Source organism: Martes martes, assembly GCF_963455335.1.
Source record: "Martes martes genome assembly, chromosome: 13".
In the NCBI taxonomy this organism is placed as follows: Eukaryota; Metazoa; Chordata; class Mammalia; order Carnivora; family Mustelidae; genus Martes; species Martes martes.
This window is the reverse complement of record NC_137901.1, coordinates 73,719,015-73,735,477: the sequence shown is the minus strand read 5'-3', so window position 1 is coordinate 73,735,477 and position 16,463 is coordinate 73,719,015. Positions and strand designations below refer to the sequence as shown.

The 16,463-nt window shown below is 50.4% G+C and overlaps 1 protein-coding gene across 1 annotated transcript in view; it reads left to right on the top strand.

The window, feature by feature from the left end:
* MYO18B (myosin XVIIIB) overlaps positions 1-16,463 on the top strand; it is a gene marked incomplete at its 5' end in the record, with an annotated part of 220,584 nt that overhangs the window by 37,223 nt on the left and 166,898 nt on the right. The window contains 5 exons of the mRNA XM_080821624.1: positions 2,066-2,239; positions 5,358-5,448; positions 7,092-7,284; positions 11,183-11,263; positions 13,264-13,411. Coding sequence (XP_080677750.1) covers positions 2,066-2,239; positions 5,358-5,448; positions 7,092-7,284; positions 11,183-11,263; positions 13,264-13,411 — 687 coding nt within the window. The remainder of the gene's footprint in view (positions 1-2,065; positions 2,240-5,357; positions 5,449-7,091; positions 7,285-11,182; positions 11,264-13,263; positions 13,412-16,463) is intronic.

Here is a 16,463-nt window from a genome sequence, read left to right as displayed (position 1 = left end):
AGCTGCACAAAGATGACATGTTGAATAAAATGGGGTCAGTGAATGGTGACTGCTTTCTTCACCACCATCATCACCTCCTTCATCATTTTTGCAAGTGGCAGGACTTTTTATTAGCTGTGTTACTTCCTGAGACTCAGTATTATCATCTATAAAATGGGAATCGTCTCTTGTGATGATCAGAGCTGAGTAGCTGGCACTGAGGCAGTTGTCAATAAGCATGGCTGTTTGTGGCCCCTCAGTGACCTAGGGCCAGAGCTCCTTTTCCTTGAGTAGTGAGTCCCACATAAAGCCCTTGTCCAAATGTCCAGTTTTGCCTTAAACCAGGCTGATTCTTCAAGAGGTCATCTCAAAGAACTTGGCCCTTATAATCTCTTTCTGATGGATTGAAAAATCTGTTGGCAGTTGTGATTTTTTTTTTTTTAAAGACAGATCACAAGTAGGCAGAGAAGCAGGCAGAGAGAGAGGAAGGGAAGCAGGCTCCCTGCTGAGCAGAGAGCCTGATGCGGGGCTCGATCCCAGGACCCTGGGCTCATGACCTGCGCTGAAGGCAGAGGCTTTAACCCACTGAGCCACCCAGGCGCCCCGGCAGCTGTGATTTTTATTTCAAAGAAGGAAATACATTTATGGGGAGATAAACAATGGGAGGAAATTCTTTAACGATGGCACTGTTATTTGTTTTAATCAGCCATTAATTTTTTTATTTGGATTAAAAAATGAAGGCACAACTCCGGTAGAAAATTTAGAAAATACAAAATCCCTTTAGCCAGCTATGACTGTTGATATTTGGAAACATTTCCTTTTTACTATTTTATTTACTTACTTTTTTATTTAAGAGAGAAAGAAGAGAGAGCAAGTTGGGGGTGGCAGAGGGAGAGAGAGAGAATCATAAGCAGACTCCATACTTAGCATGGAGCCTGATGTGGGACTTGATCTCACGACCCTGAGATCGTGACCTGAGCTGAAATCAGGAGTTGGATGTTCAACCGACTGAGACACCCCGGCTTCCCTTATTATTTTATTTTATAATTTAGAATGGTTTGCAGAGTTGACATCATTCTCTAGTATAGTTTTCTAATTTGTTTTTTATTTAATGTTTGGCTGTAAGCATTGTTTGGGTTGTATAATCTTTGTTGTTAATCTTAAATGGCCTTATAATAGTTCATAAAGTGGTTCCCCATTGCTTCTTCAATCTCATTTGGTTCCTCCTCATACCCACCCCTTACATTCCAACCACCTGGCCTTCTTGGTCTTTCTCGGATACACTGTGTTTGTTTCTACCTCAGGGCCTTTGCACAATCTCCCCCTTTGACCCCTAAAGTTCTTCCCTGGTTCTTTAGGTAGCCAGCTCCTTCTCACCTTTCATAACCCAGTTCAGATATCCCATCCTCAGACAGAGCCCTCTCTGACAACCACGGATCCACAGGGATGCTCTCAGCTTCTCTTGACTTCATCTCTTGGTTTTATTTTCTCCTTAAGGGGAAAAACTTTATAATATTTTCACCTGAATTTATCTTATTCATCTATCTGTTTACTCGTTTATTGTCTTATTCCCTCAATAGATTGTAAACTCCAGGAGGTCAGGCACCTTGTCTGTCTTGCTCATCATTGATCTCCCAGTGGCTAACACAGTTCCTGTCACATAGTAGGAGCTCAACAAACGTGTGTTTTGAATAAATGGGTGGGTGGTGAGATGGTGGGATGTGTGGCTGGGTCAGTAGTATAGGTAGGTGGCAGGAGAGGGTAGTGGGTGGGTGGATGGACAGGTAGGTGGATACAGGAGTGGACAGATGACACTTTTACTAACAATTCTCTAATTCCACCTTTAGAGGGTCCTCATGATCATTTTAATTGCTTTGAAAAAGTGAACAATGCAAATTGAGAGGAAGTAGGATAAGCATGTCTCTTGGGAAACCTGACCCCAGCCCAGGCCAGGTGTTGAGGCTCCCTGCTGAGGGTGGGTAGCCTAGAGGTTGGGAGGTGGTGAGACCCCTGAGGTCCTCTTGGAAGCCCACCCACTCCATACCCAGGACTTTACCACCATACTTGTGCTGTGTTCCTCCCGCAGTGGGCCGGAAGCAGTTCATGCGGTTTGAGTGGGCAAACCACGCAGCTGAGGCCCTGGGCTGTGAGTACGAGGAGCTGAACACGGCCACCTTCAAGCACCACTTGCGAAAGATCATCGAGCAAGTGACATCTGGGCCAAGCCGACGGAGCCTTGAGGAAGAGGAGACCAACTCAGGTGCCGTGCTGCTGCCTCTCTGGGTGGGCTGGGTACCCCCCAGGCCAGGCCCTATGGAAGCTCCAACATACCTTCACTTACTCATCAGGACCTGTTATATGTGGACCTTCTAGGTGCAGGGGAGGCCCCTGTGGGCAGAAGTGGACTTGGTTCCTGTATGCGTGGTTCTTATGGCCACCTGGCGCTGTACAGGGTTCTGAAGGTTCTGCTGACACCTGGGAGGGTGGCCTGTGGTGAGCAGTGCCAAGGGGCCAACACTTTTCCATTGGCTCTTATATCTATTGAGCCCCTACCTTGTCGGGGGAAGACTGGCCTTCCAGTCTGAGGCACAGAAATAAAGCCAGGATGGCTAGAGGGCCTAGGAGGCTGGTAGATGAGGCCAGTAGATGAGAGGTGATGGGGTGACTATGCAAACTATGGTTTTTATGCTCAGGGAGGACTCTGCAAACTGTGGTTTTTATGCTCAGACCCATGAGAGACCATGCAGGGACACAGGCAGGGAATGCCATGATTTGACTTGTTCCTTGAATGGCTCAGGCAGGGGGAAGCCTGGGGAATGACTCGGAGAAGGGAGGCCACATGGGAACCTACAAAATTGCCTGGTGAGATGCTGGTGCTTGAACAAGGACATGGTAGTGGAGCTGGGTTGGGTGGGACTGCTTCACACATAGAGAGGATAGCACGGGCCTGAGGGAGGAGGTGGGAAAAGAGGGATCAGGACAGCTTCTAGGATTTTAGCCTAGGTGGCTGGAGGAATGGGGGTGCTTTGAACTGATGCGGGAGAAAGCTGAATGGCCTTGCATGGCACCTGCAGGAGTGTGATCTGCTGGGTCCCAAATCTGTAGCCATCACCCATCAGATGCTTTAGCTGCAGGAGGTGAGGGCAGAGGGACCCCCTTGGGGCCCCAGGAGTCTCTCGGAACTAAGAGTGGTTGTCCCAGAGACCTCGGAGTCTGGCATTAATTAGTGGGTCGCACTGTTTTGAACTGTGATTTTGGGACTCATCTCTTAGAGGCCCCTTAGTTCCTCAGAGCTGCTCCACTCTAGGGGTCTCAACTTGGTGGCTAATGTCGCTTGGAAGCCTTTTGTTTGCTTCTAGGTCCAGGTATGAGCTGTAGTCCACTTATGGTTCCTCCTCCTCTCTGAAACACACGCACACGCCCCACAAGCACATACATAGCACACATACACAACATGCCTATGGACACACACCTCATAGGCATGTATGCACATGTGCAGACACACCACACACACACACACACACACACACCGCAGGAAACACACAGATGTGCACAGACACATGAGCATACGTGCACATGCATTCAGACATTAACACTAATTACCTCTTGGGCCAAGGTATCAAGGGTAGGTGTGAAGCAGACAGGGGACCAGCAGGCTTAGGAGAGATGCTGAGAGGCTGTGGGTTGCCTAGCAACGGCCCAGGTTTGCGGGGGCTGGAACTAACAGAAGGGAGGGAAGTGCTTTGGGGCTGCAGCAGGCTGCCTGGAATGTACAAGCAGGACTGTTGTCTCCAGCCACAGTGCAGATGTGGAAATCGTGTTTCCGATGCTGTGGATGGAAGCAACACCTAAGGGTCAGGATTTCCGATGTGACCCGCCCCTCCCACATTCTCGTTCGGCTTTGTTCCACGCACCCTCATCAAGGCTGGCTAATTTTAACAGGCCGCCTTTGTGTTTAAACAAAATCGAGACCATGACTATATTAATCGTTTGCGAAGCGTTTTCATTCTTCCTAATGTGACAGGTAGGCTCTTTTCCCTCTCATTCCATATTCGTCCATGCCTGGCTTTAAGCACTCCTTTGTATGGACTACAAATTGTCTAACCCATTTGCTATTGTTGGATATTCAGGTTGTTTCAAAAAAGGCGATTTTCATCCAATTTAATCAACAATTGGGAGAACATATGTACCCAGAAATCTTTGTTTCTCTGAATATTTCATTAGGATAAAAGCCCGAGCGTGAAATTATGAAGTCCAAGCATACGAATATTTGATAGCTTCTGACACAGAACTGCCAAACTTCCCTCCAGAAAGGGGGAAACACCAAACATTATCTGAGTGCTTACTACGTGTCAGGCACTGGGGTCTGGGATCCAACACACCCAGAGACAATCCCCATCCTCGGGGCACTCCCAGCCTGGCACGGGACAGGGTGGGCATGGGGCATTATTAACAACTAACCACACAGGTAAAAATATACTGAACTCAGAGTGCTTTAAAAACAAGGTGACTTTGTCCTGGGTCTGGCCTGTTACACATAGCCTAACGTCTTCTGGGTTCATCCACGTTGTAGGGAATGGTTGGATTTTCTTTTTTACGACTGGATCATCTATTTCATGTCCCCGTTTCTATGTGGGATCTAAAATAGTCACACTCAGAGAGGCAGAGAATAGAGTGGTGGTTGCCCGGGACTCAGGGGAGGGCCAAATGGGAGAGAATGATTGACAGGTACATAGTTTCATTTGTGCAGGATGAATGAACACTAGAACGCAGATGAAAAAATAGACGACTAAGATGACCAGCCAACGAATAGGTCCACTGGGCAGCATAGAGCCACTGGTTACCATGCTGTATTGTCCACTGTTGAGTCTTTTTAGAGGGTAGATCTTATGTGAAGGGTTCTTATCACACACATAGGCAGAAAGAAGGAGGGAGGAAACTCTTAGAGTTGACATCTTCAAGCTCATCACGATGTATAAATACCTATAAATAGGTAGGTATGGCTTTTGGTAGATTGGTCATACCTCAGTCACAAACTAATTAAAGAGAAAGGAGCAAGGTAGTAGTGGGAATTGGATTAATGGGGTGGTAATCAAGGCAAGCTTCCCTGAAGTGGTGACATTGGGCTGTTCCCCGAGGGATGAGCAGGAGTGCTCACTGGAGAAGAGGGAGGGCCAGGTGACAACAGAACCCCATCAGTCCTGATAAGGCACTTGAACTTGGTTCTAAGAGCGTGGATACGTAATTTCAGCAGTGGAGGGATGTATGTGAGGGAGGGGGTTTCTCTAAGGCCAGCAGTGATGTCTGGAGAGTGTTGTCCTTGGTCCCAGGAAAGGTCCTGACCATGGATGTCCACCCTTCCCCCTCTCCCTCTCCAGGGCTCAAGATGACAGGTGTGGAGTGTGTGGAGGGGATGGCCTCGGGCCTGTACCAAGAGCTCTTTGCGGCCGTGGTCTCACTCATCAACAGGTAACAGCAGATACACAAATGAGCCCGGGTCCTAGGCACTTTAGCACAGTGGGGTTTTGGAGGGGCTGGAAAAGAGTGAGGTTTTGAGCTGGGGAGTTGGGTTTAAATTCCCCCTTGGCCGCCCAAAGGCAAATGTTCAGCGCCCTGACCTCCCCTTCTTTTACAGCGCCCTGTAAAAGAGCTTTGTCCCCCAGGGCCATGGCGAGGATTAAAAGGGATAATGCATGTAAACAGTTCTTCCTAATAGTGATCATAAACTACCAACAATAAAAGCTGACAGTCTAGGGTCCCCCTGCTAAGTAAGGACTACAGCTGGAGCTCATGGTTTCCCCAGTCTTGTATCATTGACGCCAGCCCATTATACAGCTGAGCTAACGGAGGTGAAGAGAGGTGGGGCTGGAAGGCAGCCAGAGCGCTGGACTCCATGTTTCTCTGAATAACCCGCTGTGCCACTCTTATCCATTTCTTTTTAAAATTTCCTGCTAAGGGTGGGGTGCCGCCGGGGTATTTTTTTTTTTGGAGTGGGCCAGGACGTGTCTCTGAAATGTGTCTACCAGGCTGCAGCGGCCAGGAGTTGGGTGTCTAACACCGCAAGGGCTTTCCACCCTCCTGCCCAAAGGCGGGAGGCATCCTTAGGCTTTCCACATCCTGCTAGCAGGTCTGAGGTCTGGCGCAGGGCAGCTGGGGTTCTCTGATGATTCTGGGACACGGAATCCGCTTGCTCTCCCGCTGCTAGAGCAATTGCCATCTGAGGCCACAGACAGCATATAGAAACCAAGAGGTTCGCGTGTGCTTAGAGGAAGGTGTCCTGGGGGTGGGAATTGCACTGCTGGCAGAAGAAGCTGCCTCAGCCTCCCGAGGGTGACTGCTCCTTCGCATCCTTTAAACCGCCTCTCGCTGATACAGAACCCACTCCCCCACCACCTACGAGCACCTCGTAGATGTCTGGCTTTCCGAGCATTAACTGACAGTCTTCACGTATGCATGTGTGGCGGCTGATCCTTGGCCTTTCCAAGGAGGAAAACCTTGGCAGGTTGTGCAGAAGAGCTAAGCGCCCTGCAGAGCCTAGGGCCAATCGTGGTAATCAACATGATTAATAATAATAACAGGCCACCTTTACTGAGCATGAACCCCACCGCTAAACTGGCCCTCAGAGCCTGTCTCATCACCTCCAGCCTTCCCAGCGTCCTTCTGGGCTGTGGCCATCATTGACTTTTTCTTGGCTGAGGCTCAGAGAGGTTGGGCAGCTCTCCCAAGGTACACAGCCGCTCTGTCACAGAGGGAAGGTTGGAGCCCTTGTGCGACTGTCTCCAACAGCTCTCAACTCCTGCATGTTGATGCCAATAATCCCTCCTCTATCCATCCCGACAGATTCATCAGATTGATCCAAGGCAGTGAGGGCTTGGAAGAACCATCATTTAACAGTTGGGAAAACTTTAGCTCAGAGAGGTTAAGTAATTTGCCCCAGGTCACAGAGCCCGTAAGCTGCGAGCCTCATTCTGGCGCCAGATCTGCTGGATTCCCCACACCCACCCAGCGTGCTGCCTCAGTTTCACCATATCTGCAATAGGGGAGTGGGAGGCATGGGCCGGCTGGGCTCTATGATTCCACGTGGTCTTGAGGCCTTGCCTCTCTCTCCCCAGGTCCTTCTCTTCCCACCACCTCTCCATGGCCTCCATCATGGTGGTGGACTCTCCAGGCTTCCAGAACCCACGGCACCAGTGCAAGGACCGGGCGGCCACCTTCGAAGAGCTTTGCCGCAATTACGCTCACGAGCGCCTGCAGCTGCTTTTCTACCAGCGGACCTTCGTGTCCACGCTGGAGCGCTACCGGCAGGTAGGACTGGGCTCCATGGAGGGCGTGCGGCCGGCCAGGGTGCAGGGAACAGTCTGGTCCTTCAGTCACCCCTAGCTTCATCACGTTTGGCTCCCCACTGAACTATTTGGCCCCCAGCTCCGTGGGCCTCTGCTGCTCCCCTGTCTCCACACATGGCTCCCTACAGTCCATGGACACCAGGGAACTTGGTGCTCCCCAAGCCTTGTTCCTTCATCTGTCCCCCGGTTGGGGTGACCTGTTCTTCCTCGTCTACTTTGCCCAAGCTGTATGCACCACCCCCCCCCCCACACCCTGTGGCTCACAGCTTCCCCATGGAAAACCCTTTGTGCTCTGGGTGTGGGTGAAAATTCTGGATGGGAGGGTTTGCCCAGCCTTTGGATCCTAGAGTGGCAACACTTAACAATGCCCTAGATGCACTTCCTTCCTAGGATCTACCTTGGGACACTAGAAGCGTGAACCAGAAAACCCATGAGACACGTTCCTGCCAGCCTTCTCTTCCCGTTTGAAAAAAAGTTTAAATGGGAATGTTACATTTGCCCAGAAAATGCACACCCCAGTAGTATACAACCCAATAAATTTATCCAAATGAACGCACTCACGCACACACCCTGCCCCCAACCAGGGGAAAAGTGGAACTCTGCTGGCACCCAGGACAGCCCCATCCTATCCACCCCTTCCTTTCTTTCCGAAGGGGGGCACCTCTGACTCAAGCAAGTGCTAATAGCAAGACGTTGGAAATGGCCATCTTGCTTATCAAGAGGGTAATGGGTATTGAAATTATGGTCACTTTTAATTTTTTTTTTGGTTGGAGCTTACACAGCAAGAAACATCAACGTGGATGAAACTCAAACAAGTGATGCCAATGTTGAATCCTGGGGTCCGACATTAACTGTGTGGACTCAGGAAAGTCACTCACCCTCTGGTTCCATCCTATGTATAATAGGAATAACAATATTCCTGTATCATCTATCAATTGCCACAATAATGCTAGATAATGAAGTACCCCAAAACATAGTGGCTTTAGCTATTATCACTTGTTATTGCTTACTTCGGATTTCCTGGGCAGTTCTCTGGTCTTGGCTGAGTGAGTTCTTGTGTCTCTGGGCAGATGTAGGGTGGTAGGTGGTTCTGATGGTGCTGGCCAGCTCTCTCCTGTGTCTGGGGGTCAGCTGGCTATGAGCGGATCTGAGCAGGCTTTGACTGGGATGACCCATCTGTACACCAGGACTGTCCTATCCTCTAGCAGACTAACCCAAGCTGTTCTCATGGCGCTGGGCAGGGCTCCAAGGGACGAGCAGGGATGTGCAGGGTCCCTTGAGTCCTAGTCTTGGAACTGACAATGTCCTTTCTGTATTCAGTGGGTCATGGCAAGTCCAGGGCTGAGCCCTGAACCAAGGGGTGGAGAAGTAGGTTTCACTTCTTGATGGGAGAAATTGAGATAAACAGAAGGAGAGAGGATTTTTTGGGGGGGGGGTTTGTTGTGGTTTTTAGAGACAAAGAGAGGTGAGAGGGACCAGAGGGAGAGAGAGTGAGAGAGACTCTTAAGCAGGCTCCAAACCCAGCACAGAGCATGACGTGGGGCTCGATCTCAGGACCCTGAGATCATGACCTGAGTTGAAACCAAGACTCAGACACTTAACTGACAGAGCCACCCAGGCCCTTCTGTTTCACTTATTTCTGGTGATCAAGGCAATACATGTTCTTTATTAAAAACTGGGACATACATAGAAATATCCGTAAGCAGCAAACATAACTTCCTTTAACCCCAACACCCCCAGGAAAGCCCTGTTCCTGCTGTCTGTACTTTATACCACCTAATTGTCCATATATCGTCTTCTCTGCAGATTTCTGATCCTTCCCTACGCACGGGTTTGTTGTTGTCTCTTTTCTTCACAGCAGCGGGCTATTGCCGTGTTCTCATTCCATTGGCAACTTTTAGTAATCGTGCATTTCACTGGTTACGGCCAATGTTGTCTCAGCCCTCCTTTGCACCTCTGGGTGATTTCCACGATTACACTCTTGGAAATGACGTCGTGACTGACATCCGCATGCTGACTTCTGAATGGCGACTGTCATTAACCATAGTGTGTGCTCACTCCCTCCAGCACCCAGTTATCAGCCCCGTGCTCATTAGTAACTCAGCAAATACAAGCAAAGTTTGGACTGAATGATTAGCTCCTGATAAAGCTCTCACCGCGATTGCTGAAGGGCCGGCAGAATGAGCGATGTCAGGATGTTATTGGAATGTTGGTCTATAACCTCTCTTCTCATGCAAAGGCTAAGGGGTGGAGATAAAACATACAAACTAGGGGCGCCTGGGTGGCTCAGTGGGTTAAGCCTCTGCCTTTGGCTCAGGTCATGATCTCAGGGTCCTGGGATCGAGCCCTGCTTCGGGCTCTCTGCTCAGCAGGGAACCTGCACCCCCCCCCCTCTGCTGCCTCTCTGCCTACTTGTGTGTCAAATAAATTAATAAAATCTTTAAAACAAACAAACAAACTAACTAACTAACTAACAAATATCCTGATTGGAAAAAAGGCAAAGGATTTGAATAGATTTTTTCCCTAAAAGATGGACAAATGGGAATAAGTGCCCAAAATTTAGGGAGATGTGTGTCAAAACATCAAGATAGACCTTCATACCTGGTAGCATGGTAATGATAAAAAACCAAACCAAACCAAACCAAACCAGAAAGCAGCAAACATTGGCAAGGATGTGGAGAAATTGGACCCTGTGTGGCTGGTCGGTGGGAATACGAAACTGTGCAGCCACTGTGAAAAACACGATGCTGTTTGTCTGAAAAAAAACCAAAAAATAGAATTACCCTATGATCCAGCAAATCTGCCTCTGGGTGTCTACCCCCAGAGAGCTGACGACCATGTCTTGAAGAGATAATCCGTACACCTAGCCACACGGCAGCTTTACCAGTAGTGAAAGAGTAGAAGTAACCCGAGTGTCCACCTTGCGGGGGTGGGGTGTGTGTGTAAACAGGTTTGATCTGTCCACGCAAAGAGGAAGGAAATTTTCATCTATTCTGCGACATGGATGAACCTCGAGGACATTGTAGGGTGCAATAAGCCAGTCACAAAAGGACGACTCCTATGGGACTGTGCTTGCACGAGACACTTAACTGCAGTCAAATTCATAGAGACAGAAAGTGGAACGGTGGTAGCCAGGGGCTGAGGCGGGAGGAGGGGAATGGGAATCAGTGGTTAATGGGGACAGCGTTTCGGTTTTGTAAGATGGAGAAGTGCTGGAGGTGGGGACGTGGTGACAGGTGCATAACATGTGAGTGAACTTAATGCCACTAACTATATGATGCAGAAAAAGGTAGATTTTATGTTGCAGATATTTTACCGCCATAAAAAAAAATAACATGGGGAGCCTGGAGGACTCAGTCAGTGGAGCGTGTGACTCTTGATCTCAGGGTCAAGACTCACGCTGGAGGTAGAGCTTACTTAAAAGAATGTTTTTTAGGGGCGCCTGGGTGGCTCAGTGGGTTAAGGCCTCTGCCTTCAGCTCAGATCATGATCTCAGGGTCCTGGGATCGAGCCCCGCATCAGGCTCTCTGCTCGGTGGGGAGTCTGCTTCCTCCTCTCTCTCTCTCTCTGCCTGCCTCTTTGCCTACGTGTGATCTGTCTGTCAAATAAATAAATAAAATCTGTAAAAAAAGGCTTTCTCTTTCTAAAAAAAAAAAAGAGTATTTGTAAAATGATGGCAATTATAATAATATGTTGTTATATAATTACATATATATTATACATATAATTATAATAATAAGGATAATAATTGTAAAGGTTAAGGGGAGGTGAAAGTCCTCACTTCTCTTTTCTCCTCCGGAAGTTTTCCACCCTCTTCAGCTCACGGAAGGAACTAACACGGAACTTCTGTGACTTTCCAGGAAGGTATTCCTGTGCCCTTTGACCTCCCGGAGCCTTCCCCGGGGACCACGGTGGCTGTGGTGGACCAGAACCCTTCCCAGGTAAGGCGGAGTCCAGCAAACCCAGGCTCTCAGGCGCCGTGAGGCTTTGAATTAAAATCCCAGATGACTCGAGTCCTTAAGCTGCAAGTCGTCAGTGCTGTCTGCCCCTAGAATCACCCGGGGATTGGGAGAGACCCTCAAGCTGGCAATCCATTCCCACCCTGGCCCAAGGATGTGGCCCAGGCAACTACTCTCCAAACCCCCTCAGGTTGAGAACCACCTCTCTGCCTGGTGTCTGAGATGGGCTCAGCTAGCATCTGCCTAGCAGCTCATGGTGCACTGAGGGGGCTCGGGGCCAGTGCCCAGTGGCCACTTGTCTGGGAAGGCCAGATGTTCAGCTGCAGATGCTGTGTCCGCAGAGACTGGGAGAATAGGGGTTACGGGGAGCTGGAGAATGGGGGAGTGATGAGGGGTCCACGCATTTATGGGCTTGAGTGTGGGGGCATACCCAAGTCTTTACTTTCCTCATCCCAAGAACCCTCTAGGCCGACCCCAGACCTGCACCTCTGCTCCGCCATCTCTCAGAACGGCCCTGAACCATTTCCCTGACTTGCCAAGTTCAGGCCCGATGTCAGTGATCTTGAGTGCATCCCTTTGCCTCTCTGGTTCTCAGTTTTCTCCTGTCTCTAAAGTGGGAATGATAGCATGACCTGGGATGGTTGTGAAGGTTTAGGACATCTGGAGCACAGAGCACCCTGCCAGGTGCTTGGCCTACAGGTCACATGTTTCTCTTGCTACGTGATAGCCCAGGCTGCCACTTTTCTCCTTCTTTGTCTCCTGTCTGCTGCCCCTGGCCTTCTCTTCCAAGCCCTCTCTTGGCTCCTAGTGGCTTGTACCTGTCCCTACAAAGCTGCATTGTCCGTGAGCTTCCCGTTGGCACCCTCTGGACTGGTTCCCCCTCCCTGTGGTGCTTCCTGACCTGGAAGAGGCAGGCCAGAAGGGACAACCCAGGCAGTGTGAGGAGGAAGGAACCTTGGGGTCCCCTGGGTACTTGGACGGTGTCTGGGAACAGCTACCTTCTGAGGACGGACTGGCTGTCAATTTCAACCCCATAAAGAAAGGTGAAGGCTCAGGATATCTGGGATCCGGTCCCCGTTCTGCCCCTGTGCCTCTCCATGTGACCCAGAATGTGCCCTCTCTGGGCCTCTTGGGGGGGGGGGCAGTATTTCCCAGCCAGGGTGCCTGGCTGTCCTGGCTTGCCAAGGGACTTTGCTGTCTCTAGCGCTGAAATCCACATGTCCTGGGAAGTTGCTGAGTCCCAGTCACCAAGGGACAGCTGGTCACTCCATGTATCACGCACATTTCCTCCATAACCACTTGGTGCTGTTTTGGGTGATGCCAACTCTCTGGGGGCCCTCGAACAAGCTTCTTCGCTTCTCCAGGCCTCTCTGGTTCCCAGGAACAAAACTTCAGAGTTACCTAGACGGTTTCTGAAGCTCATGGCTAGATTTTGAATTCCGTGCTACTGAACCAAGTTCACCTTCTCCTCTAAAATATTCTTTCGGTGCTCCCCTCCCCCTTAAGATTTTAGTTAAAAAAAAAAAAATGCAGACTTCTCAGAAGTGATGTGGATGGAATTAATCCTTTGGTGTTCGGCTGTGCACAAATACAGAGCCGCCTTTGTGTACGTAGAATGTGTAATTTACAGAGTGCTTTCCCTTGTTAATTCCCCACTACAGCTCTCTGAGGAAGGTATTGTCAGTCTCCATTTTACATAAAAAGAAAGGCTCTGAGTGGGGCAGTAAGTTCCCTAAGGTCACACAGGAAATGAGGACAGAGACCGGATTCAGACCTCCTGAAACTGAGGGGTTGTAATAGTTTTGAGTTTTCCTCACTGGGAATCTGGGGGGTGCACTGGGAACACGGCTCTGGGCTGACGCGTCTGGGTGGTGATGCTGGGGGTCTCAGAGGCCCTGACTCCCAGAGGTGGGAAGAGAAGCCCAGGACTCTGGTCCCCGTCGGGGATCAGGGCTCCCCAGTGATCCTGGATTTTCCACCAGGTCCGCTTACCGGCCGTTGGAGGTGCTGAGGATGCCAGGGGCCTTTTCTGGCTCTTGGACGAGGAGGTCCGGGTGGAGGGCTCCAGTGACAGCATGGTGCTGGAGCGTCTCTGTGCGGCCTTTGAGAAGAAAGGTGCTGGGGCCGAAGGTAAGGGAGTCAGGCTGAAGGACGCAGGGGGAAGGGTGCTGAGTCCAGCCTGGGAGTTGGAATCTGTCCTTGTCTGCTGCAGAGAAAGCTCTGACAAGGTCTGTACGCGGGGGATAGTGGGGGGGTGTTCTGAGTGCACAGATGTCTGTGTACATGCCTGTGTTGGCTTTCATTCATTTATCAGTGAATGAAATTTATCAGTCACTTAATTAATCAATAATCAATTATTTACCAATCAATCAATCATTGATCAGTGATCAGTGTAGTCAGCAAATGTGTTGACTGGCTACTGTGTGCCGGGCACCGTGCTATGCCCCTCACACTGTTATGGCGGCCACTGTCATGGGCCAGGAGATCCATCCCCAACAAGACAGATATCTCTGCCTCCCTGGGGTGGACATTTTAGCAGAGGAGACGGAGGATAAAATGAAGAAATCCGTAAGAAGGTTGAGGACCACAGTTCTGGTTGAGATCACGCAGGGAATCCAGGTTGGCAGAGAGAAGGGCCCAGCGGTCGGCTCCGGGACATTCCAATGTCAAGGCCCAAGGATGAGGCCAGTGACCAGGAAAGGCAACTGAGGAGGGGTGGCCGGGGTAATCCTTTGGTGTTCGGCTGTGCACAAGTACAGAGGGGGCGGGTTAGGAAGGAAGCCATAGGCAAGGGAGGGTGAGGTGTGGCTGAGAAGTGGCCAATGATTCGGCCGTGTGGAGATCACTGACAACCGAGATGAGTACCATTTCGATGGACTATTTGGGGTGAACGTCCACCTGGAGTATTGTACAGGAAGCTGGGAGAATATTTGGTGGAAAACGTGTGATGGCTCTCTGCCATGGTCCGCTGGGCAGGTGATGGCAAAAGCCTGTACCCCAAAGGGACTTGCCGAGGCTTCTGTTCGGGACGTCCACGGAGCCTTCCTGCACTCACATCAGGACCCGATTTTCTGAGCAGAAACAGCGGCAGCATCCGAGGGCTCCGGCCGTTCTCCCTGGCACAGGCTCAGAGCACCGGTACCCAAGTTCATCCTAGAGGATTTGGCCCAGGGCTGACTTCGCCAGGCACAGCGCTTTAAGGGGTCCATACAAATGTTTTAATTTCTGCAAAGAAAAAAACAAAACCAGAACAAAAAATCCACTTTCAGGTCAAATATGATATATATGTATACATGTGTGTGTGCGTACATGCATATGTATGTGTATGTGTACATACGTGTGTGTGTATGTTCTGGGCCGAGTATTCCACCTCAAATCCACAGACTAGTTCTGGCCTCCAGGAGTTCAAAATGTGACTGCTTTGGCTGTATTTGGAGAGAGGATCTTTAGAATGGTCATTAAAGTTAGGTGAGGTCGTTGTGGTGCGTCCTAGTTTCATACCACTGGTATCCTTAAAAGAAGACATCAGGACTCAGACGTGCACAGAGCGAAAAGGAAGGGAGAAGACAGTCAGCTCGAAGCCCAGGAGAGAGGCCTCACAGGAGATCAGCCCTGCCCACACCTTGACCTTGGACTTCAGGCTCCAGAACTTTAAGAAAATACATTTCTGGTTTTTCCCCCCCCCCCCAAAGATTTTATTTATTTATTTGACAGAAAGACACAGCGAGAGAGGGAACACAAGCTGGGGGAGTGGGAGAGGGAGAAGCAGGCTTCTCGCTGAGCAGAGAACCTGATGCGGGGCTCGATCCCAGGACCCTGGGATCACGACCCGAGCCGAAGGCAGACGCTTAATGACTGAACCACCCAGGCGCCCCGACATTCTGTTGTTTAAGCCCCCTCCAGCTGTGGTACCCCCAGTCACAGCAGCCTTAGCAGACTGATAAGAGTGTTTTATGTTTTGCTAATGTTATTTGCCTAGATACCAATATCGTCATGAAATATAACTTTTAACGCATATATGTTTTAACGGAAGAAGGCTCCCATGAAGGCAGAAGGACTGAAGGCCCAGGGAGGTCACGATGTAACTCCTGACCACCCTCACCCCCAGGGTCCTTGTGCTTGACTGGCCCCTGGCTATGATCCCCTCTGTTCTCTGAAATACATCTGCTTCTTGGCCAGCTGGTGAACAAGGAGGGAGGGGCAGAGAGAATGGCTCTTAGTGGAGCCCTTAGTCTGAACCTCAGATGGGGGGTTCTACTGTGCCCCACCCACAGCGGAGTCCTTGAGCCCCGGAGAAGCCAGATGGCTTATGGGTCCCATAGACCCCTGAGAACAGAGCCAGTGCTGAGCCTCTGGGCCTCTGAGCTTCTCTGCAAAGACTGCGCAGACCCACCACCCTTCTCTGGGCTCTGAATGTGGCCCCCATATTCAGAGCACGGCCCTAGGGTGTGGGAGTGGCTTTGTGGGGTGGAGGAAGAACATTCCTCAGATCCATGGGAAGCCCAGAGACAGCTATGAAAGACTCAGCCTGGTTTTGGACCCTAGAGATTTGGACTGGGATCCTAGTTCCATTCCTTGAGTGCGAGGCATGTGACTTCTGGGAAGTCACCTCCCTTGTTTGTAAAATGGTAATAATGGTGACACCTGCCTCAGGGGGCTTGTGTGAGGCCTTGTGAAAAACAATGACCTCTCCCAGCCCGTACCTCCTTCTCTCTTCTACTTTTCCGGTCTCCCCTGCAGCCCTCCAGATGGAATGCACTTGTCCTCATAGGAATGCCAGCTCATGAGGGCAGGGGCCTGGCCACTCCCCTCCCCATTGCCCCACAATGGCCCTGGCCTGGAGAAGGCTCCAGTACATCCTTGCTGCAGAATAGATGAATATGGCAAAACTCCATGATCCAGAAGCAAATGAGATGGGTTTCTCCGACAGAATGTTTTCTGGATCCTGACTTTTAGGCAGGTGACCCAGAGGAGGCTCAGAAGGAGAAGGCAACGGGTGTGTGTGTGTGTGTGTGTGTGTGTGTGTGTGTGTGTGTGATTGGGGCTGGAGGGGATCTGGGGAGAGACATCTGTGGCCCCCTCTTCTCCTCCTGTGAGGCCCGACCTGCCAATTCCAGACACCTTGAGCAGGGTTGTCTGATGCTGTCCCTTCCCAGGAGAGAGACTGCGATGTCCTTTGTCC